This window comes from Quercus robur, chromosome 4, assembly GCF_932294415.1.
Source record: "Quercus robur chromosome 4, dhQueRobu3.1, whole genome shotgun sequence".
Taxonomy (NCBI): domain Eukaryota; kingdom Viridiplantae; phylum Streptophyta; class Magnoliopsida; order Fagales; family Fagaceae; genus Quercus; species Quercus robur.
The window spans coordinates 63,895,083-63,919,716 of record NC_065537.1 but is presented as its reverse complement, the minus strand read 5'-3'; the positions used below and the strand labels follow the sequence as shown (position 1 = coordinate 63,919,716).

General features: G+C 37.4%; 1 protein-coding gene across 4 annotated transcripts; it reads left to right on the top strand.

The window, feature by feature from the left end:
- The first annotated feature begins 963 nt into the window (after positions 1 to 963).
- On the top strand, positions 964 to 22,836 carry LOC126723317 (eukaryotic translation initiation factor 4G). Of its 4 annotated transcripts, XM_050426665.1 has the most exons (10): positions 13,140 to 13,283; positions 13,401 to 13,631; positions 13,842 to 14,029; positions 14,146 to 14,310; positions 14,451 to 14,524; positions 14,661 to 14,717; positions 15,003 to 16,376; positions 16,506 to 19,750; positions 21,986 to 22,180; positions 22,281 to 22,836. In XM_050426665.1, the coding sequence occupies exons 2-10, from the start codon at positions 13,462 to 13,464 to the stop codon at positions 22,612 to 22,614; spliced, it is 5,802 nt and encodes a 1,933-aa protein (XP_050282622.1). In that variant the 5' UTR covers positions 13,140 to 13,283; positions 13,401 to 13,461; the 3' UTR covers positions 22,615 to 22,836. The 4 variants fall into 4 exon arrangements, with proteins under 4 accessions (XP_050282623.1, XP_050282625.1, XP_050282624.1 ...); XM_050426666.1 differs by lacking the exons at positions 13,140 to 13,283; positions 13,401 to 13,631 and adding an exon at positions 964 to 1,195; XM_050426668.1 differs by lacking the exons at positions 13,140 to 13,283; positions 13,401 to 13,631; positions 13,842 to 14,029; ... (1 more) ...; positions 14,451 to 14,524; positions 14,661 to 14,717 and adding exons at positions 964 to 1,195; positions 1,385 to 1,557; positions 1,681 to 1,760.
- The last annotated feature ends 1,798 nt before the right edge of the window (positions 22,837 to 24,634 follow it).

Genomic DNA, 24,634 nt, shown 5'->3' with positions numbered 1-24,634 from the left:
TTCAATTCATAGAAAAATAAATCGAAGCCTTTTTTAAGTAATAAATTGAAAAATATGAAAAATTAATAGGAAGTGATTCATTCATTTTTGAGCGTTTTTAAGGAGTCAGTAAAACATTCTATGTGTCCGAATCTCAACAGGTTTCAATTCATAGAAAACTAAACCGAAGCCTTTTTAAAATAATAAATTGAAAAATAGGAAAAATTAATAAAAAGTGATTCATTCATTTTTTAGCGTTTTTAAGGAATCAGTAAAACATTCTATGTGTTTGGATCTCAATAGGTTTCAATGTATAGAAAACTAAACCAAACCCTTTTTAAAGTAATAAATTGAAAAATGGGAAGAAAAATTAATAAAAAGTAATTCATTTCATCTTTTGAATGTTTTTAAGGAGTTAGTAAAACATTCTACATGTCTATATCTCCACATATTTTCAGTTCATGAGTCTCATGATACTATTCATATATTTAAAAATCATTTTGTTATAGTGTTTTTAATTTTCAGTTTCAGTAAAAATAAGTTGTATCTATTAAATTTTAGTGGGAGTAGAATTTTAAATTCTTTGAATTTGAAACTTTTGGGTAATAGAGTTTCAGTTAAACTAAACTATCTTAATAATTAATATAAGACAAACCAGTTTAAAATTTACGTAGAATACTTCTTAACATGTATGTACCTACTAACAATGTGATTGGTTGAAGTTGGAGTTGCTATAAATATAATGGACAAAAAAGTTGCTATAAATATATGAACACATCACTTTACCAGGTACTTGATGATTAAGCCATGCTCTTGATACTCAGAGTGACAGAGTCTGAGATAACCTTTGCACCTATCACTTTCAGGTACTCTAAACTTCTCTCTCTAACTCTCTCGATGTGTTTCTGTTTTTTGTTTACAGTTTGTTTTCGTCGTCGTCGTCGTTGTTGTTAACTGTTGTGGTTGGATCTTGTTTGGTTACAGAGAAAATTTTGTATAGAGAAAAAAATATATATCGGAGAGGGGAATCTTACGGATTGGGAAATATGTCCTACAATCAATCAAACAGGTCGGAGAAGATTGAAACGACGCAGTATAGGAAAACCGATAGGCGATCCTCCAGCTCCAATCAGCAGCGGAGCTCCTCAGGCGCTTACGGTAAGGGCGGCGGTGGGCCCGCCCCTTCTCCGTCCTACAATTCCTCCAACTCTCGCAGGTCCTCTCTCTCTCTCTAGCGCTTCCGTTTTTGTTTCCAAAGTTTTGGTTTTTACTTTTTTGTTTTTGTTTTTGGTTTGGTTTGTAATTACGGTTTGCAATTTGATTTTTTTGTTTGTTGTTAATGGTGGTGATCACTGATTTGTGATTTGAGGGTTTGATTGTTTTTTTTTTTTTGTTTTTTTTTAAGTTATAAGAAGAATAGCAATAATGCTAAAGGAGGGCAATCTAAGGCACATGTGCCTACTGCTAGTGTGAATTCGTCGGCGAATTCGTCTACTACGTTGGACTCTAGTGCTACGACCAATGCTGCTGCTGCTGCTGTTGTACAGAATGGTTCCCATGTACACCCCCAATTGCATGGTATGGATTAAAAATTGTGTCTTTGATTGGAGGATGTTGATGGGTTTTTGTTATAATTGAGAAAAAAGCAAGTGTGGTTGAGTTTAATGGTTTTTTTTTTTATTTGGGTGTTGATAGGAGCAGCTGATGCGCCGGTTACAAGCGCAGCTGCCAAGCCAGCTGAGCCGCCAGCACCAGCAGCTGCTGTGCAGAAACGAGATCAGGTTTTTACATACCCTTTTCCTATTTCATCTTTTGACCTGCTTGTTTATTGAAAATCTGATGCTTAATGGTAGCCCCCTAACCTCCCTTCCTGTTCTCTTTCAATTAGTTTGGAGCTTTATACAATGTACTATTAAAACTTGGCATATTTTTTATTTGCCATTTCCTTTGTGCTTCAATTGTTGGTGTTGGGATAATTCAATTACTCAATTTTGAATGTTGGAAATTTATGGCATTGAGTGCTTGTAATTTGACAACAAACCTTTCCGTGTTTTTTTGACCCGCAGGCACGTCATGATTCCTTTAGACCTCCCCCTCCATTGCCAATTCCCACTGCACCCAAGCAGCAGTTCCCGAGGAAGGATGCAGTTGCTGCTGAACAATCTAATACCGGGGAGGCTCATTCAGTGCCAAAGGTTAAAAATGATGCGCAAGTCTCGCCTGCACCACCTGCAAGTCAACCTCAGAAGCCTCCTGTACTTCCTCCTATGGGTGGGATGTCCATGCCAATGCAGTATCATCACCAGCCACAGGTTTCTATGCAATTTGCTGGTCCCAACCAACAGCTTCAATCCCAGGGTATGACAGCCGCTCCACTTCAAATGCAGTTGCCCATGGGTTTATCAACGGCATATGCGCCGCAAGTGCAACCGCCGGTTTTTCTCCAACCCCATCCTATGCAGCAGGGAGGAAAATTTGGTGGCCCTCGTAAAACTACTGTTAAGATTACTCATCCAGATACACATCAAAGCCAGTACACTGCTCAAATGGGTCCTCAGTTGCCCCCTCAATTAGGCAACATGGGAATGGGCATGATCCCACCATACTCCCAGCAGCAGGGAGGAAAATTTGGTGGCCCTCGTAAAACTACTGTTAAGATTACTCATCCAGATACACATGAAGAGTTGAGGCTCGACAAGCGGACCAATTCTTATTCAGATGGTGGGTCATCCGCACCTAGGTCTCTTCCTAATATGCCTCCTCAATCCCAGCCTATTCCATCATTTGGACCTTCTCATCCTCTTAACTTTTATAATCCCAATTCTTTCAATGCCGGTTCTATGTTCTCTCGGCCTCAAAGTTCTCTTCCTTTAACAGGTAGCCAGTTAGCACCCAATTCTCAAGCACCGAGATTTAATTATCCAGTTGGCCAGAATCCCCAAAACATGGCTTACATGAATCCATCAGCTCTTAATTCCGTACCTGTAAATAAGACTGGGGCCCCAATGCATGTCACTGCAGATCTACCAAACTTGGAACATTCTCGTGATGTACAAAATATACCAAGGAAAAAAAAGAAGAAGAGAAAAGAAATTTGTCTGAAAGCTGATGCTGCCGGGACAACCTCTGATCTTTATAATGCTTATAAGGGCCTAGAGGAAAAGAAAGAAACTATTTTGTCTACAGATTATACTCAGAGCATTTCTACTTGTGGGAGTGAGAAGCAGGCACCTGCTGATGCGGTTGAAGTAGATGCTGTTGCTAGTGAAAAGGGTGGACTGAACAAAGCTGAGCCCGATGATTGGGAAGATGCTGCTGACTTGTCTACTCCAAAATTAGAAGTTTCAGATGATGGACAGCTAATTCATGGAGGACTGGATCATTATGACCATGATGGAGATGGAAGTATGGCCAAGAAGTATTCCCGAGATTTCCTCTTGAAATTTTCTAAGCAATGCTCTGATCTCCCTGAGGATTTTGAGATTACATCTCATACAGAGGCCTTGATGAGTGCTAATTTGAATCTCTTTCATCTTGTTGAACGTGATTCATACCCTAGTCCAGGTAGAATCGTAGACAGGCCGAGTGGGGGATCTCGATTATTACTTCGTGGTAGTAGTAGTAGTATGGAACATTCTCATGATGTACAAAATATACCAAGCAAAAAAAAGAAGAAGAGAAAAGAAATACCAAGCAAAAAAAAGAAGAAAGAAAGTATTTTGTCTACAGATTATACTGAGAGCATTTCTACTTGTGTGAATGAGAAGCAGGCACCTGCTGATGCGGTTGAAGTAAATGCTGTTGCTAGTGAAAAGGGTGGACTGAACAAAGCTGAGCCTGATGATTGGGAAGATGCTGCTGACTTGTCTACTCCAAAATTAGAAGTTTCAGATGATGGACAGCTAATTCATGGAGGACTGGATCATTATGACCATGATGGAGATGGAAGTATGGCCAAGAAGTATTCCCGAGATTTCCTCTTGAAATTTTCTAAGCAATGCTCTGATCTCCCTGAGGATTTTGAGATTACATCTCATACAGAGGCCTTGATGAGTGCTAATTTGAATCTCTTTCACCTTGTTGAACGTGATTCATACCCTAGTCCAGGTAGAATTGTAGACAGGCCGAGTGGGGGATCTTGATTATTACTTCGTGGTAGTAGTAGTAGTATGGGTTCTCAGGGTGGAATGCCTAGAAACAGCCCAGATGCTGACAGGTGGCGTAATGCCAATATGCAACCGAATGGTTTATTTCCTTCTCCTCATACTCCATTACAGATGATGCACAAATCTGAGAAGAAGTATGAAGTGGGTTAAGTGATGGATGAGTAACAGGCAAAGCAAAGGCAGTTGAAAGCTATTTTGAACAAGCTAACTCCTGAGAACTTTGATAAACTTTTCGAACAAGTGAAAGCAGTAAACATTGACAATCCTGGCACTCTAACTGGTGTCATCTCACAGATCTTTGACAAAGCTTTAATGGAACCTACTTTCTGTGAAATGTATGCCAATTTGTGTAGTCATCTTTCCTTGGAATTGCCTGATTTCAGCAAAGACAATGAAAAGATAACTTTTAAGAGGGTGCTTTTGAACAAGTGCCAGGAGGAACTTGAGAGAGGGGAAAGAGGGCAAGAAGAAGCTAATAAAGCTGATGAAGAGGGTGAGATCAAACAGTCTGCAGAGGAAAGAGAAGAAAAGAGAATTAAGGCTCAAAGACGAATCGCATGCATCAAGAAGTTGCTGGTCAGTATGATAAGTGCAAATTGATGAGTACTATTGGAGAGATGATCGATCATTCCAAAGCCAAGGAGAATATGGATGCATATTTTGAGAGAAAGAAGACGTTCTCCAACAATATGAATTTATCTTCTATGGCTAGGGCACAAAGGCTTGCTCAACTTGGAGATATGAATTTATCTGCTATGGCTATGGCACAAAGGCTTGCTCAACTTGGAGAAGAAATCAAACGCGTCAAGAACCAGCTCTGCGTCGAGAACCAGCTCTGCGAACGCCAGAGGCAACTTTTAGGCATTTGGCAATACCTACCAAAAGACCAAATAATAAGGGAAGCCGAGCTCACGCTCCAAGTGCTGCGAGCTGCACAGCACTCGCTCATTCTCTCATTGGCATTGTGGTTCCGCTACATTTAGTTATTTGGTGCCGCTATATAACTCTCTGCTGTTATCTGTATTTATCATTTTTAAGTGGCAGTGGCATGTTCTAATTTGGTGCTGGGATCAGTTTTGTTATAGTATTTTTCTTCTTATTTTTGTACTTTGTTATAAGCAAGAGAGATGTACAGGTTCAATTCCCTTGGTCTTTTGCAATGTACATAGTTTGTGGGTGATTGCATGCATGGTGATTAGACCCAATTCAAATGGAATATCCTCATGTAATTAAAAGAAAAGAAAGCACAGCTAGACTGAACCTTTTAAATGCATTACTTGCCTAAATTATTAACTCGACTTTAACATGGCATTACTGTTTATCTTTCTTGTTTTATGGAGATTTGTGCTTTTTGTTTACCAATTATGTATGGTTAGAGGATTAAAACTTTCCCTGTTAGTTCCATCAAGTTCTCTTAACTTCAGATTATGCGGACAACTCATTAGACAGTTGCTGGCTAAGATAAGTTTCTTCTCAAGATTTTAATGCCATTGTGTGATTTCAACTTATATTGTCGGCTGCTGTGCTAACTTAACTGTTAAAATATATAGGAAAGGAGATTCACCAAATTTATCTTCTTACACTATATATTGTTCTTTTTTAAATGCTGTTTTGCTAAATCATGGTGAACATTAGTCATTAGACAGTTTTGCTCATTGAGGATAACTACCGGTTTTTTTAGTTGTTATTTTATTCATACATAGTGACTTTTTGATCTGCGTCCAGAAGCTCCAATGTATCATTTTTTTTCTTCTTCTTCTTCTTCTTCTTCCTCTTTTGCTCATGAAGGTATCACTAGAACATCTTATGTACTGTCCTGCAATTTCAGTATTTAGAGTTTTTCTTCATAATCATTAGCCTTTAACTATTTCTATGCTCATGTTGCTTGCCTACTTAAGAAGGTATCAAGATTCTCATGTTGGGTTCTTCTCAAAACCAAAAAAAGAAAAGAAAAGAAAAAAAAAGAAAGAGATGTTCATGTTGTGCACTACCTTATATAGCTACTAGTAGTATGCTCACAAATTAACTGAAAATTTTATCTAAAAGGAAAAAACTATTATCAAAACTATCATATATATAAAAATTAGTAAGTCACTTAAAACTCTAAATTAACTCTATAATGCATACATATACATTGAACCAGTCAATGACAGAATGTAGTGTGAACTATGAAAGTTTTATTATATTAAAATATAAATATTAAATTTATTTTTAATTCCTTGAAATTGTTGGCAATAGAATTTTAGTTGGAGTGTAATTTTAAATTTTTTGAAACTTAAATAAAATGGTTACTTATATTAAAATATCCAAAATATTAATAAGATATATATTGATTTTAGTTGGAGCAGAATTTTAAATTCCTTGAAACTTGGTAATAGAGTTTCAGTTAAATTAAACTATTTTAATAATTAATATAAGATAAACCAGTTTAAAAGTTACGTAGAATACTTCTTAACATGTATGTACCTATTAACAATGTGATTGGTTGAAGTTGGAGTTGCTATAAATATATGAACACATCACTTTACCAGGTACTTGATGATTAAGCCATGCCGTTGACACACACAGTCTGAGATAACCTTTGCACCTATCACTTTCATACAAGTCTGTGTGTGTTTTGGTCAACCAGAAATCCATATGAGAAGGACTTCTTTGTATATATATGTAATTAAGAGCATGGCTCTGAAACATGTTATTAACTTATTTGATTGCTTCAAACTTTTTTTCTTTCCCTTTTTTTCACCTTTCATTTTCATCTTAAACCTGTTCAACTTCCTCAAAATACTGGAAGATTTGGCAAAACTTGCTAGTGATTAGAACACAATTAATTATAATTAATAAATGGGATTTTATTAATTTGCGTACCTCTTGATGTCAACCATGTGTCAATCCATAGAAGCAATTATTAGCGCACACACTTGGCACACAACAAGTTTTCCTCTTCTAATTCTTTATTTCAAAATGGCTCTCGATGGGGCGAGTTAGGATTTTATCTTCACGTTAGGAGTAGAGAAGACACTTAGGGTCTGTTTGGATACAGCTGAAAACTGAAAACTGAAACTGAAAACTGAAAAACACTGTAGCAAAATAATTTTTAAATGTGTGAATAGTATCGTGGGACCCATTTTTAATAAAAAAATTGCTGAAAAGTGAAATTTGTGTGTCCGTGAACAGTACACGATGTGCTGTGATTGGTAGGGCTGTACACGGTGCGGTGCGGCCGGTTTTGGGAGGCTTTTTTGCACCGCACCCTACAGGGGCGGTTTCCCCTTATCCCTGACCGCACTTGACATATGGAGAAGTGGGAATCGGTCTACACAGGGTGCGGTGTACCATGCCGGTTCGGTGCGGTGCGTTCGGTTTTTTAAAAAAAAAAAAAAAAAACCACAACAAACAACCCATACAAAATCATCAAACAACCTAAACATTCATTAAAAAAACAAACAAACAAACATATTCACTATATTTCTCTAATACCCACAAAAAGATATCTCAAAGAAATTCACAATCATTCTAAAAAGTATAGCAAGAGAAAGCATAGTTAGTAACCTAGATACTGAGCATCAAATGAATTCACATACCTAGTAGAAGAATGAGAAGCATAGTAGTCCTAAGCATTGACCATCAAAACATTCTCTATGAACTTCTAAAGAATAGTTAGGACAAAAAAGAAAGAGGAGAGGAAGACACTTAGAGAATGGTGGCATTGAGCAGCAGAGGACGGTGGCATTGAGCAGCGGAGGACGGTGGCAGCGAGTGGCGGAGGCTAGGGAGAGAGAGAGGGGCTGTGACAAGAGAGAAAGGGAGAGTGAGGCGCTGTGGGCTGTGGTGAGAGAGAAGACGAGAGAGAGGGAGAGTGATATAAATGAGAAATTAGAAATTTAACCTAGGATAAAACGACGTCGTTCCATAATTTTGATTTTTTTTTTTAAAGTCCAAAACGACGTCGTTTTAGAATCAAAAAGTTTAAAAAATAAAATACAAAAACGGCATCGTTTTATATCAAATTACCCAACCCGTGTACTTCTTCCTCCTTCAGATTCAACGATGCCTCTCTAGCTCTCTCAGTCTCTCACTTTTAGTCTCCTCCATCGTCTTCTTCTTTAAGGCTCTCTCTATCCCACTGAAACGTAAATAAATAAATAAATATATATATATATATATATATATTTATATATATATATATATATATTTATATATATATATATATATTTATATATTTATATATATATATATATTTATATATATATATATATATTTATATAGGCGGTGCGGTGCGGTGCGGTTCTCATCGGTGGGCAAAACTCACCACCGCTCCCCACATCTGTTTGCTTCGGTTCTCGGAAAACGCTGCCATCCACCGCGCCGGACACCTGCGGTGGAGCTCTGCGTCGGTCGGTGAGGTGCGGTAATATCGGTGGCGGTCGGTGGCTGAACAGGCCTAGTGATTGGTTGAAACTAATGGGAAAAGTCAAAATTTGCGGTTACTGTTCATTGAACAGTAACCGCAGCACTCAAAAAGCTAAAAAACGTGTGAAAAAAAAAAAAAAAAAAAAAAAGCTGAAAAACGTAAACGTGCTGGTTTTCAGCGCAATCCAAGCGTTCTCTTAATCTTAATACAAGTGTTGAGGTGGCAAAACCCACAACTTAAGACTTGAAATTCATAACAAATACCTAAAACCATTACCATATTGAACTATTAACACCAAGAAGAACAATCCATGGGGGCAATGATCCTTTGGGCCTCTTATAAACTTGTAGAAATTCTTTGAATATTAATAATTTTTGTGTTCTTTGTCTTTAAAACTTTAAACAGTGGGTTCCTTTTAAAATCTGTAAATTATACTATTACTATACCACTTCCCCAAGACATTCTTTTTCAATTTGAAATCATTTTAGTTGTATATATGAAAATAATTTGAATATTTACTTTTAACTGTTTAACATTATAAGTTTTGAAGTGATCCTTGAGAAAAAAAAAATGACAATCTTGTAAAAATGAAAAAGAAAAGAAAAGAAAAAAAAGTAAACAATTCATTATTATTTCATAAAAGACCAAAAGAAAAGAAGAATAAGAAAACTTAAGAAATTGATGGTAATTATTATACTTTGGGTTGGGCTATCCACCTATCAAATCCCATATTTTCTAGTTAGGGGTGTGTATGGGTCGGGTTGAGCCGGGTTAAGGGGATTTTTTTACCCAACCCACCATGGTGGGCCAAAAAAAATTCAACCCAACCCAATTTATCACGTAAGTCCAACCCAACCCACATGGGTCGGGTTGAAATCATGGGTTTGACAAATTTATTATTATTATTAAATTGAGTAAAAAAAATATAAATATAAATATATTAAAAAAAACCCAAATATTATTATCAATGAAACTCTTTAAAGGCAAACAACACTAATGACTAAACAACAATAGTAATTTATTAGGGTTTGTGTGAACTAATTAACTTTTATATAGGATAGGAAGAGCTAGTTGTTTTAAAAAATTTATTAATTATATATATAATATATGGGTGGGTCAGGTTGGGTTTGGCGGGTTTGAAATTTTATGATCCAAACCCAACCCGACCTGCTATCAAAAAAAAATTTATAACCCAACCCAACCCAACCTACTAAGCCCTAAAAACCGACCCAACCCAGTGGGTTGGGTTGGGTCGGGTCAGTTTTGGCAAGTTGGCTGCACTCCCTATTTCTAGTTATTTTGATTGGGCCTTGAGGGATTTTCAAGTCCAAAATGCATGGAGTCCATTTCTTTGGGCCTATTTTGTTGGGCTGTGAACAAATTAGCCCCAAACAATTGGTAAAAAGCCTAAATGCACCATCGAAGCCCAAAAAGAAAAATGCTCATTCTCATGGTCTATCACCTGACCTCACCTCTTCTCTTAAAATTGGCTGCCTAGTTGTAGTTGATGCATTGCCTATAAGTTGAATCCACAATTTAAAAACCACCAAGAATCTTTGCTTCAACACCAATTATACCAAATTACCAATAATGTTTCACCACATCTTCAAGCAACAACTTCTGTCCAGTAAGATGGACACCTCTTATAGAAGCATCAGTTTGCCAAAACATTCCAAAAGTATAGAACATATACATAGTTGGATAAGTGTAGGTAACAAACCTTATGCATAGACTTGTTAAAATCACTTTGCAAAATGCTAACAACTTTGGAGCTCTAACTAAGTACATCCACATGTTTCTAACAAAAATGTCTAGGGTTCAAATACCTCTCCCTCTCTCTCTCTCCTAGCGTTACACGTTATAACTATAGAATTATCTTATAAATAAATAAAAAAAATCAATATTTCAAAATCTCTAAAAATATCAATCATCAAATCCCTTCCATATCAGTAATATTTATAACTTTAAGGTCTTATCAATATAATTGATTTCTTTTATAGTAAATCTCAATTGTCATTCACTCATTTGTGAGGACCAATTAAAGAGAGAAAAGAAAGTTTATAGTTTTTCTATTTTTAAACTTTTAGTGGACATGAAAAAGAAAAAAAAATTGTAGTTCTTCTATTTTCCGTTTTGGGAAATGCTAACAAATATCTTTAAGGTATTAGTTAATAATCCATTTAAAAAAAGTTTTTATGAGAAAGAAAAAAAAAATTAATGTTTTTACAGTTTTTTTATTTATTTTTTATACAATATAGAATTTCTACTCTAGCTTAATCTAAGTGTATATGTGTGTCAGTGTGTGAAGCTCCTTTTTTGACACTTGAACCTCGTCTCTTACCCCCCACACCCCACAAGCATTTATACTTGTAAAGTGACTACCGTACCAAGGGTATGTGGTGATTTGATAGCTTTTTTCATTTTTCATAAAAGTGGTGTCAAAACTTTCCTAAAATGGATTGTTAACTAATGTCCTAAGGGCACTTGTTAGCATAATCCTTTTGTTTTTTGTTAAAATAAAATAAAATTGATAGATAAAATGACTTTTTGCCTAAAATTTATTTTGGTCAATTGTTTGAATTATTTTATTTATACACGTTTATTATGTGATTTGAACTCTAGATTTACTCCTACCTACTAATAATGGGAAAAAAAATAAAAAATAAAACCATACAATTATTATTCCAACCATATCAACCTCTTTTGATAAATACAATAGCCCAAAGCCATGAAACCCAACCGAACTACATAATAATTGATATGAAACGATTGATTTTCCAATGTGATTAAGAAATTTGAAATCCCACAAATTCCCAAATTTGCCATGCACATTGTCCAAACTATTCAATGAAACTACCTTTTTATGTCAAAAATACCTTTTCCACAAAATACTCTCCATTATCTGAAATATTCCTTTCTCCAAAGTAAAACCTCTCATCTAAGTTTCGTCCACATCCCACTTTCTAACCCAATTTCTCACTCCTACCCTCATGGTTCAACAACACGTGGCCCTACTACAACTCCAACTAAAGAAAAGAACTCCAAACCGAAAGTAATAAGTAATGGTAGCCTTCAACCGACGAAAAGCCTCATAATCTCATATATATTGAAAAATAGGAAAAATTAATAAAAAAGTGTTTCATTCATTTTTGAGTGTTTTTAAGGGTTTCGTATATCATTCTACTTGTCCAAATCTTAACGGGTTTTAGTGCATAAAAAATTAAACTGAAACCTTTTTAAAGTAATAAATTGAAAAATAGGAAAAATAAATAAAATGTGATTCATTCATTTTTTTTAGTGTTTTTAAGGACCCAGTAAATCATTCTACGTGTCCAAATCTCAACGAGTTTCGGTGCATAAAAAACTAAACCGAAGCCTTTTTAAAGTAATAAATTGAAAAATAGGAAAAATAAATAAAATGTGATTAATTCATTTAATAGTGTCTTTAAGGACTTAGTAAATCATTCTACGTGTCCAGATCTCAACAGGTTTCAGTGCATAGAACTAAACCAAAGCCTTTTTAAAGTAATAAATTGAAAAATAGGAAAAATTAATAAAAAGTGATTCATTCATTTTTGAGTGTTTTTAAAGAGTCACTAAAACATTTTATGTGTTTGGATTTCATCGGGTTTCAATTCATAGAAAAATAAATTGAAGCCTTTTTAAAGTAATAAATTGAAAAAAGGAAAAATTAAGAAGAAGTGATTCATTCATTTTTGAGTGTTTTTAAGGAGTCAGTAAAACATTCTGTGTCTGAATCTCAACAGGTTTCAATTCATAGAAAACTAAATCGATTCTATGTGTCTGAATCTCAACAGGTTTCAATTCATAGAAAACTAAATCGAAGCCTTTTTAAAATAATAAATTGAAAAATAGGAAAAATTAATAAAAAGTTATTCATTTATTTTTGAGTGTTTTTAAGGAATTAGTAAAACATTCTATGTGTCAGGATCTCAATGGGTTTTAATGTATAGAAAACTAAACCAAAGCCTCTTTAATGTAAAAAAATTGAAAAATGGGAAGAAAAATTAATAAAAAGTAATTCATTTCGTGTTTTGAATATTTTTAAGGAGTCAGTAAAACATTGTACATGTCTATATCTCCACGTGTTTTCAATGCATAGAAAACTAACCCGAAGCTTTTTTAAAGTAATAAATTGAAAAATAAGAAAAAATGATCCGTTCATTTTTTAGTGTTTTTAAGGAGTCAGTAAAACATTCTACGTGTCCTGATCTCAATGGGTTTCAATATATAGAAAGAACACTTCTAATTTATCCTCAACAAGTACAATCGAGCACCCATTAAAGAGTGAAAAAAAGAAAAAAAAAAAAAAAAAAAAAAAAAGAGTTGATGAGAGAGAAAGCTAGAGCGAGAAGATCTCTGATCTCCTAAAAAACCTACTCCCTCCCCCTTTTGAGTTTTGACCACCTCCCTTCGCTGCTCAGTTTGTTACCGCATATATACACACCCTCACCTCTCTCTCTCTCTAAAAACAAAAACAAAAAAAATTTAAAAAAAAATATTTTTAATTAAAACAGAAAAAAAAAAAAAACTTTTTTTTTCTATTTTAATTAAAATCTCTTTACAAAATAAACCTTCTCTAATTTACATTCTTTTCTTTTTTTTTTCATCTCTCTCCTCCTTTCTCTCTCTTTCAACATCTCTGATGAGCGCCCAATAAACCCTAATTTCGGTTTTTTTTTTTCTCTCTCTCTCTCACTCCTCAGGTACTCTAAACTTTCTCTCTCTAACTCTCTCGATTGTGTTTCTGTTTTTTGATTACGCTCGTTACAGTTTGTTTTCGTTGTTGTTAATTGTTGTGGTTGGATCTTGTTTGGTTACAGAGAAAATTTTGTATAGAGGAAAAAAAAAATATCGGAGGGGGAATCTTACGGATTGGGATATATGTCCTACAATCAATCAAACAGGTCGGAGAAGATTGAAACGTCGCAGTATAGGAAAACCGATAGGCGATCCTCCAGCTCCAATCAGCAGCGGAGCTCCTCAGGCGCGTACGGTAAGGGCGGCGGTGGGCCCGCCCCTTCTCCGTCCTACAATTCCTCCAACTCCCGCAGGTCATCTCTCTCTCTGTCTAGGGTTTCCGTTTTTGTTTCCAAAGTTTTGGTTTTTACTTTTTTGTTTTTGTTTTTGGTTTGGTTTGTAATTAGGGTTTGCAATTTGATTTTTTTGTTTGTTGTTAATGGTGGTGATTTGTGATTTGAGGTTTTGATGATTGTTGTTTTTTTCTTTTTGTTTTGGGATTTTTTTTTATTGTGTTTTTTTAGTTATAAGAAGAGTAGCAATAATGCTCAGGGAGGGCAATCTAGGGCACATGTGCCTACTGCTAGTGTGAATTCGCCGTCTACTACGTTGGACTCTAGTGCTACGACCAATGCTGCTGCCGCGTCTACGCCACGGACTACTGCTGCTGCTGTTGTACAGAATGGTTCCCATGTACACCCCCAATTACATGGTATGGATTAAAAATTGTGTCTTTGATTGGAGGATGTTGATGGGTTTTTGTTATAATTGAGAAAAAAGCAAGTGTGGTTGAGTTTAATGGTTTTTTTTTTATTTGGGTGTTGATAGGAGCAGCTGATGCACCGGTGACAAGCGCAGCTGCCAAGCCAGCTGAGCCACCAGCACCAGCAGCTGCTGTGCAGAGAAGCACCCGGCCTGTTCCGAAGGCTCCAACTTCTCAATCTTCCACCATGAGCTCTGACCCAGCTGCAGCTCCCAAAACACCCGTAAAGGGTACGTGTTATTTAGATGCATCAGATATAGTTCTTGAATTTTGTTATAATGTGGGAGACTATCAGTGTCGGTTTCTCTTGATGGTGATTAGTAGTTCTAGCCCAACGTAATTAATGATATGCTATTTATTTATTGATCAGCCCCAGGAGATGCTTCTAAGCCTTACCCCTTCCAGTTTGGGTCCATAAGTCCTGGTTTCATGAATGGGATGCAGGTATGTTTATGATCTCACATTTACTAAATCAACATTGTTATATATTTTTTTTCTTTTCCCTAAAGTGCATGGTGCTTGGTAGTTTTTAATATTATTTTTGTAGATTTTAATGATTGTTTTTATCTTGTGGTTGTAGGTTCCTGCTCGGACAAGCTCAGCACCCCCAAATTTGGATGAGCAGAAACGAGATCAGGTTTTTACTTACCCTTTTCCTATTTCATCTTTTGACCTGCTTGTCTATTGAAAATCTGATGCTTAATGGTAGCCCCCTAACCTCCCTTCCTGTTCTTTTTCAATTAGTTTGGAGCTTTATACAATGTACTATTAAAACTTGGCATATTTTTGATTTGCCATTTCCTTTGTGCTTCAATTGTTGGTGTTGGGATAATTCAATTACTCAATTTTGAATGTTGGAAATTTATGACATTGAGTGCTTGTAATTTGACAACAAACCTTTCTGTGTTTTTTTGACCCGCAGGCACGTCATGATTCCTTTAGACCTCCCCCTCCATTGCCAATTCCTACTGCTCCCAAGCAGCAGTTCCCGAGGAAGGATGCAGTTGCTGCTGAAAAATCTAATACTGGGGAGGCTCATTCAGTGCCAAAGGTTAAAAAGGATGTGCAAGTCTCGCCTGCGCCACCTGCAAGTCAACCTCAGAAGCCTCCTGTACTTCCTCCTATGGGTGGGATGTCCATGCCAATGCAGTATCACCAGCCACAGGTTTCTGTGCAATTTGCTGGCCCCAACCAACAGCTTCAATCCCAGGGTATGACAGCCGCTCCACTTCAAATGCAGTTGCCCATGGGTTTATCAATGGCAAATGCGCCACAAGTGCAACCGCCCGTGTTTCTCCAACCCCATCCTATGCAGCAGGGAATCATTCATCAAGGCCAGTACACTGCTCAAATGGGTCCTCAGTTGCCCCCTCAATTAGGCAACATGGGAATGGGCATGACCCCACCATACCCCCAGCAGCAGGGAGGAAAATTTGGTGGCCCCCGTAAAACTACTGTTAAGATTACTCATCCAGATACACATGAAGAGTTGAGGCTTGACAAACGGGCTGATTCTTATTCAGATGGTGGGTCATCGGCTCCTAGGTCTCTCTCTAATATGCCTCCTCAATCCCAGCCTATTCCATCATTTGCACCTTCTCATCCTCATAACTTTTATAATCCCAATTCTTTCAATCCTGGTTCTATGTTCTATCCGCCTCAAAGTTCTGTTCCTTTAACAAGTAGCCAGTTAGCACCCAATTCTCAAGCACCGAGATTTAATTATCCAGTTGGCCAGAATCCCCAAAACATGGTGTACATGAATCCATCAGCTCTTAATTCCCTACCTGTAAATAAGACTGGGACCCCAATGCATGTCACTGCAGATCTACCAAACTTGGAACATTCTCGTGATGTACATAATATAATCTCCTCTGCTCCACCAACAGTGATACCAATTACAGTAAAGCCAACTCCTGGTTCTCTCGGGGAAAAGGTTGCAGACTCATTGCTGCCAAAAAGCTCACATGGTGTTGAAAAGAGTGAACCTACTAAACATGTGAGGCCATCTGGGGAAGTCAGCTCATCTCATCCTCAAAGGGAAGTTACTGAATCATTGGCCTCCAAGTCGTTGCCAGTGGCTACTAAACAGTCTGTGGTAGTATCTGCTGCAGTTTCTTCTGAGGGCCTTGTATCGAATCCATCTTCTTCTGCTTCAGTTTCTCCATCCGAGGAATCTGTACCAGTTGTGCCCATCAATGAAGGCAGACGAAGGGAAACTCTTAGTAGGTCAAACTCTATCAAAGATTATCAAAAGAAGATAAGCAAGAAAGGACTTATCCAATCACAGCATCAGGTACTTTTATGCTTTACTCTTCTACTACCTTTTCCATTAATATTCTTTCAATTTCAATTAGTATCTTTTTTTTTTTTTTTTTTAATTTCTTCTTAATCTGTATTGCAAAAATTTAATTCCTTTTCACAGGTTGGCAGTCAATCTGCTTCAATCTCAAGTTTGCCTTCCCAGGCCCTGGAGCAGGGTATATCTTCCGGCAGTGGAGTTTTTGGTACTGTAGAAGCTAAACCGACTGTTGCTACACCTACACCTGTAACTAGTGAAGGTGTTTCATCAACCCAACAATCACTGTCAAATGTTAGTGGTGGTACTCCTGATGCATCTGAATTAAAGTCTGACACTGTTGTAGAAGCCTCCTATAGTGTTTCATCTGAAATTTTTGGTGCCAGGATCATTGTTGATACACTTGAAACTGTTCATCAAGCTAAGCTAGACAAATCCTCTTCACAAGATGAGGAATTGGTAAATGAAACTGTAGGAAAAGATGAACAAGGAGAAAACAGTTTACCTGCAGGGTCCACACAAGTTATCAACAGTAGTGAGATATCTTCAGAACCTATCTCTTTAAAATCCTCAGAATTTAATAAAGAGGTAAAACAATCTGGACATGATTCTGGTTTGAAGGTAGTAAGTGACGAGGTCTTAACCATAGAGACTGCACAGAAGCGGCTGGATGAACCCGTGAGCCATCATGCAGAAATTGATGGGACAACTGATAATTTAGAGATATTGAACTCCACTGATTTGGGTTCTTCTGATGTTGGAAGCTCTCATGGTGAGAAGACCTCTACTGTAGATGCCTCTTCAAGCAGAAGTGACAGCATAGGTAGTAATGAGATTGGTACAATGTCTGGTACATCAGATCAGCAGTCTGCTCCTATTCCAGCCCCTGATCTTAAGGAAGCAACTTCAAAACATGAAGGGGAAGATGCAGAGATCATTGGTGGTGGATTGGCCCCTTTGCCAGCATCAGGTGCTAAGGATAAACCTATCCTTGATCAGAATAAGGCAAAGGTTACTTCTAAAGCAACAAAGAAGAAGAGGAAAGAAATTTGTCTGAAAGCCGATGCTGCCGGGACAACCTCTGATCTTTATAATGCTTACAAGGGCCCAGAGGAAAAGAAAGAAACTATTTTGTCTACAGATTATACTGAGAGCATTTCTACTTGTGTGAATGAGAAGCAGGCACCTGCTGATGCGGTTGAAGTAGATGCTGTTGCTAGTGAAAAGGGTGGACTGAACAAAGCCGAGCCCGATGATTGGGAAGATGCTGCTGACTTGTCTACTCCAAAATTAGAAGTTTCAGATGATGGACAGCTAATTCATGGAGGACTGGTTCATTATGACCATGATGGAGATGGAAGTATGGCCAAGAAGTATTCCCGAGATTTCCTCTTGAAATTTTCTGAGCAATGCTCTGATCTCCCTGAGGATTTTGAGATTACATCTGATATAGAGGCCTTGATGAGTGCTAATTTGAATCTCTCTCATCTTGTTGAACGTGATTCATTCCCTAGTCCAGGTAGAATTGTAGACAGGCCAACTGGGGGAAATCGATTAGACCGTCGTGGTAGTAGTAATAGTATGGGTGAAGAGGAGAGGTGGGGTAGAATACCTGGTCATTTTGCAATTCGTGATGTGCGTTTGGATCCTGTTCCTGTTTATGGAGGTAATACAGGTTTTCGACCTGGCCCAGGAGGCAATTATGGTGTTCTCAGGAACCCACGTGGACAGGCACCTATGCAGTACCCCGGAGGAATCCTCTCTGGTCCCTCCATGGGTTCTCAGGGTGGAATGCCTAGAAACAGCCCTGATGCTGACAGGTGGCTGCGTAATGCCAATATTCAACAGAAGGGTTTATTTCCTTCTCCTCATACTCCATTACAGATGATGCACAAAGCTGAGAAGAAGTATGAAGTGGGTAAAGTGACGGATGAGGAACAGGCAAAGCAAAGGCAGTTGAAAGCTATTTTGAACAAGCTAACTCCTCAGAACTTTGATAAACTTTTCGAACAAGTGAAAGCAGTAAACATTGACAATCCTGACACTCTAACTGGTGTCATCTCACAGATCTTTGACAAAGCTTTAATGGAACCTACTTTCTGTGAAATGTATGCCAATTTCTGTAGTCATCTTTCCTTGGAATTGCCTGATTTCAGCAAAGACAATGAAAAGATAACTTTTAAGAGGGTGCTTTTGAATAAGTGCCAGGAGGAATTTGAGAGAGGGGAAAGAGAGCAGGAAGAAGCTAATAAAGCTGATGAAGAGGGTGAGATCAAACAGTCTGCAGAGGAAAGAGAAGAAAAGAGAATTAAGGCTCGAAGACGAATGTTGGGTAACATTAGATTAATTGGGGAGCTGTACAAGAAGAAAATGTTGACTGAGCGAATAATGCACGCATGCATCCAGAAGTTGCTGGGTCAGTATGATAATCCTGATGAAGAAGATATTGAAGCTTTGTGCAAATTGATGAGTACTATTGGAGAGATGATCGACCATTCCAAAGCCAAGGAGAATATGGATGCATATTTTGAGAGAATGAAGGCGTTCTCCAACAATATGAATTTATCTTCTAGGGTCAGGTTCATGTTGAAGGATTCAATTGATTTGAGAAAGAATAAATGGCAACAACGGAGGAAAGTTGAAGGGCCGAAAAAGATTGAGGAAGTGCACCGAGATGCTGCTCAAGAACGACAGGCACAAACTAGCAGGTTGGGGGGCCGAGGAAACATCAACACTTCAACAAGAAGGACACCCATGGATTTTGGTTCAAGAGGGTCAACTATGTTGTCTCCTTCAAGTGCGCAGATGGGTGGTTTCCGTGGCCTGCCTAGTCAGGTTCGTGGAGTAGGTGGTCAAGATGTTCGGTTTGAGGACAGAGTGCCTTATGAGGCTAGGACCTTATCTGTTCCCTTGCCTCAAAGGCCTATTGGTGATGATTCTATTACTCTTGGACCTCAAGGTGGTCTTGCAAGAGGAATGTCAATTAGAGGACCACCAGCAATGTCAAGTGCTCCTGCAGCTGAAATATCTCCTGGTGCTGCAGACCCCCGAAGAATGGCAGTTGGCTTGAATGGTTACAGTATGGTGTCGGAGCGGACAACTTATGGCCCAAGAGAGGAACTCGTTCCAAGATTTTTTCCAGATAGATTTGCTGCCCCAGCAGCTTATGAACAATCAAGCCCTCAAGAGCGTAATGTAAATTTTGGTAACAGAGACCTAAAGAATCCCGATCGGAGTTTTGATAGATCAGTTGTCACTTCACCAACTCCACGCATGGAGGGAGCTGCTGTTCCCCAAAATGTTCCTTCAGAAAAGCTGCCTGAAGAACGCCTTAAAGATATGTCCATTGCAGCAATTAAAGAATTTTACAGGTATCTTCATGTCCTATGCATGCATCTATCTTCCTGTTTATTCCAGTTCTTTTTCTCTAAGTTAACTTTAGAGAAACTAGCATCATATGTATGCTAGTGTAAAGTTTATGTGTTATGTTTCAATTTCCATATTGTTTGATTACCTGATTCAAGTACTGAGTTGTTTGCTTATTATACTTTGCAACTGATGTCCATAACGTTGAGTGTTGTCAAATGAAGTATTATGGCTATCCTTTCCTTTGTGCTCTTTTTTTTTTTTTTGTATGGATTTATTATACTTTGCAACAGATGTCCATAATGTTGTGTTGTCAAATGAAGTAATATAGCTATCCTTCCCTTTCTGCCTATTTGTTTTGTATAGATAGGAGATAGGATTAGTATTTCAATTTATTCCCGTGGAACTTTAGAGAAGAGAAAAAAATTGAGCTAAAAGTTCAAATAAATTGAGATGTCCAGTTACTTATCAAAAAAAAAAAATTGAGATGTCCAGTTTGTTTGTTTTGAGACTTCTTTTATGAATGTGGTGGCAAAAAGTGTTTTGATGGCTCCTTGGGTACTGCTTATCACATTTGGACCTGAGGAGGGTGGAATGATAAAATGGCAGCTTTGGAAATAAGCAAGTTTCATTAGATTGTTTAGATGTGGAAGTAACTATTTGTGCCGACTTGTACAACTAGTATTTTTAACAGGGATTTTCTTGGCTTCAATTGATGTGAACTTGAGCTTGTTTCTTCCTCTCTCTTCCCCCACCCCCTTTCCCTCTCTTCTTAAAACCAAATAGCTAGTCCAATTACCCCAATTTTTGGCTGACAACAAATTATGGGATTCTATCAAGTAGATCATGGTTCTAATTCCTCTACCATGGCAATATTGTAACTGTGATTTAATCTAACTTGTTCTCTTAAGAATTGTCTTATGCAATTCATTTGTCACTTCCTAACTTGTTTCACCAGCATTTTCCCCCCAATTAGTTTGGGAAGAATCTTAGCCTGCTTTTATGGAAAGTACTAATAGTAAATATTGGGTTTGTTTGGAACTGTTGTCTGAGCTTTAAAAGACACGCACGACAAATCATTTGGTTTCCTTTTTTTTTTTGGGTTGGGATGGGGGTGGGGAGATATGGATTTTTGAAAATTGTAATACCAAATGACTGTTTTGAAAGCACCAAAATGGTGTTTTCTGAAATTGGTTTGTGTTTTCACAACCACCAACTTGTAGTCCCAAATATTTTGGATTGGCTATGAATCCTCAACAATCTAGACGGTGTTGGACATGTCTATTTAATTCTATCAGAAGTCATGTTTTCTATTACGTCATTAATTGAAATGTCCAAATTGTTTTGTGTTTTAAGTTTAAGATAAATAAAACCATTGAAAACATCTTATTTTGTATGCCTTTTTTCTTTTCCTTTTTTGTGGGTGTGTTGTTGGGGGGGGGGGGGGGGGGGGGTTCTATAGACAGTTTTTAGAAACTTTTTTTGAAAGGGTAAAATCTAGATACAGTACATTAAGTTCCCCAATTAAATTATAAACACTTGGGTGTATTGATTATCCTTGGAAAAGATGACATTGTTTTTGTTTTCTTGGTCAATGCAACTAGGTGTTTGAATTTAATTGGGGAACCTAAGGTACTGCACCTAAGGTACACATAAACTAATGACTAGGTTACGAGTAATATATCTTATAATTGTGTGGTAATGCTTTGTCATATGTTAAGTTTTTCTAAAATGATTGACCTATAATAAAAAAATTAAAAAAAATTAAAAGATTTTCTAAAATGATTTAGATGAGACTGTGTGAACCTTATATTAGTTAATAAATTCCATGGCAGTGCTGTTTTTATTTTATTTTTTTGCCTGGCTAGTTCTATTTTCTACGAGGGGTTCGTTGATTCATTTCTGAGGCATTTGAATATTCATTATACTTTTGGCTTTTAAAGTAAAGAGACGGAATAAATAATATGTAGTAGTTGTTTACCTGCTGTTTGAATTAGGTTTTTGGCAAAAGTGAAGTTCATTTTATTACTTTTTCTAGTTGTTTGGTTTAGGGTAATCTCTTAGGAAGGATTCCCGAGCATTCTCATGTTTGGTTGCAAATGGCTTAAGGGAATTCAGATGCCTGTAGTTTTAACTGTTGGCATGGTTATGATATATAGCCTTGTTATTTATAATATAGATTCCATAGGTCATTCTGTTGTATTTATCGATATATTGAACGAAAGTCATTCAACTTTCAGTGCCAGAGACGAGAAGGAAGTTGAATTGTGCATAAGAGACATGAATGCCCCAAGCTTCCATCCATCAATGGTATCTCTATGGGTCACAGATTCATTTGAGAGGAAGGACATGGAAAGGGATGTTTTGACTAAGCTTCTAGTCAATCTTACGAAGTCTCGTGATGGTGTTCTGAATCAAGCCCAGCTCATCAAAGGGTAAAAAATATCTAATAATTTGTCAATCATAGTTGTATTTGTCTGTCATTTATATTTGGTGTTTTATTTACTTGCTGCTGTTTTTCTCCCATCTGGCCAGGTTTGAATCTGTTATGACTAATCTGGAGGATGCCGTAAATGATGCCCCAAGAGCTCCAGAGTTTCTTGGTCGTCTCTTTGCGAAAGTCATTACAGAAAATGTGGTCCCTTTGAGTGAGATCGGGCGGCTAATATACCAAGGAGGAGAGGAGCCAGGTTATTTGCTAGAATACGGGCTTGCAGCAGATGTTCTTGGAAGCACCTTGGAGGTAATAAAATCAGAGAAAGGAGATTCTGTCTTAAATGAACTCCGCAAAAGCTCCAATTTGCGCATAGAGGATTTTCGACCTCCGAATCCTAACAACAGTTCAAGGAAATTAGATAAATTTATTTAGAGGATAGTGATGCTCGTTGTATCTTTTAAGGAAAGGAAAAAAAAATGAAAGAGGAATTATTCTCTAGTGCTTTAGGGTACTTAGTAATATCCAAGAAATATTTTTCTGTGGGTGGGTGGGGATTATATATTCGGTTTCTTTGTCCATGTCTTAATATTATTCTTGAAATGTTAACTGCAATTATGAAAGGTTCAATTGAGCATCAGAATTTTAAGTTTCCAACTTTTATTTTACTTTTTGGTTTTGTTGTCATGAGATGGATCTCGTTACAGTTTGAGCTTTAGCATCATATCGGTCATTATCGAATGAATGAGTAGATGTTTATTGCTTATAAGATGTCACACAATTTGACTAATTTATCTTAGGATCAAATATTTTATTAAACTCGCATATAAGATCTTTACATTAAACTAGAAATCATCATTTCGGAGTTTTTAATAATAGATTTTCACAATGATTTTGGAGTATCAGTTTTTAAAACCTGAATGCAGAAGCCCCCTACCAATGTAGTATGTATGAGAGAACATGTAATTAAATACTGGATTTGGTGAAATATATAAGGAATTGGGGCTTTAAAAGTTTATAATTTCACTTTAAATTAATATTTTATCTAGAATAAATTTCTTTTAGAATAAACTAATATATATATATTATCTAGAATAAATTTCTTTTAGATATAAACGAAATACCTTACATCAAATGAGCGATGTGTAGTGTATCTCCTTTAAATGAGTGTTCTTCTTTCCCCTCTTAACTCAATATATATATATATATATATATATTAGAATTTTCCTTCAAATGCGAATGGTTTCTCTCTTTTACCAATTCTATGATTAAATTTCATGTTCTTTATTGGTAATTAGGTGCAATACACTAATCAATTTTAGTGAAAATAAGTGAAACAATTTAAGGAGAGATTAGGGGTGAACATTGGTCATAAGCCGAGCAGAATTGGCTTCGACTTAGAGCGTCAGTCAAGGGTGATTATATTGACAATTGACGAGCGTAATGAGTTGGGGAAAACATATTGTGGGGACCAACAATTGACGGGCCAGGCCCATTCGCTGATGAAGGGCCCAAAGGTCTAAGCCGAAAAAGGGTCATGGCCAGAGTTCAAGAATAGTGTGGCCCAAATTGGCCCGGAGAAGCAGCCGAGGACAGTGTAGTCCTCGGCTGACTCAAGAGTAAGGGCAGAAAGGTAAAAGGACGTGCTTGAAGGGAAATCCAAAATATCTAAGAAAAGCTTCCTCTGCCACCTTCCCCAAGCATATCTCTGCGCCTAGCAGAGCCTTACCCATTAACTTTATCAACAACTCTCAACGACTTAGGTCTGGGACTGATGGGACAAGTATCAGTCTTGGAAATGTTGACCCTACACGTGGACGAAGGAAATTGAAGGAAGGCCAATATAAAAGGAAAATATGCAACCTAAAGAGGGGGATCCTTCCAGGGAAAAGGACCAAAAAAAGGGGTGAACACCTCTAAATCATGCATGAACAACTTTACAAAACCATAGCCGAGTAAACATGACTTAGCCTTTCGATCCCACTCTCTACAAATGATATTGTATGGGCCCATTTACGTGCGAACCCAACCCAACTGCGGTTCCGCGCAAATCGTGTGCTTACAATTGGCGCCGTCTGTGGGAAGGCTTGCATGTTAGCTCGAGCGGTGGCGAAGTTGAGCTTCTGTCGAACAAGGGGCTATGAAGGTGCCTATATCACCGGCGACATGTTGTTGATATTCCAACATAAGCTCCTACTAGGGGCTACGTTCCACGGTGTCAACGACATGGACAAGCCTAGGGGCTTCAAACACCAGGCCAGCTCACCCCACCTTATTCGAGGAGCTAAACCTTCAGAAGACAAGCAAATAAAAAGAGAATACAAGTTTTGGACAGAACCAAGGCCTTGCATGGTCCTCGGGCCCAAGCCTCTGGGGAAACCAACTACTTAAAAAGCAGCATACAAGTTTTGGACAGAACCAAGGCCTTGCATGGTCCTCGGACCCAAGCCTCTGG

Excerpts from the sequence above, each read along its gene's own strand:
- LOC126723317 (XM_050426666.1), top strand. The coding sequence starts at position 1,026 with ATGTCCTACAATCAATCAAACAGGTCGGAGAAGATTGAAACGACGCAG. Across the intron at positions 14,718-15,002 it reads ATGAGCAGAAACGAGATCAG|GCACGTCATGATTCCTTTAG; the intron begins GTTTTTACTTAC and ends TTTGACCCGCAG. Across the intron at positions 19,751-21,985 it reads GCAATTAAAGAATTTTACAG|TGCCAGAGACGAGAAGGAAG; the intron begins GTATCTTCATGT and ends TTCAACTTTCAG.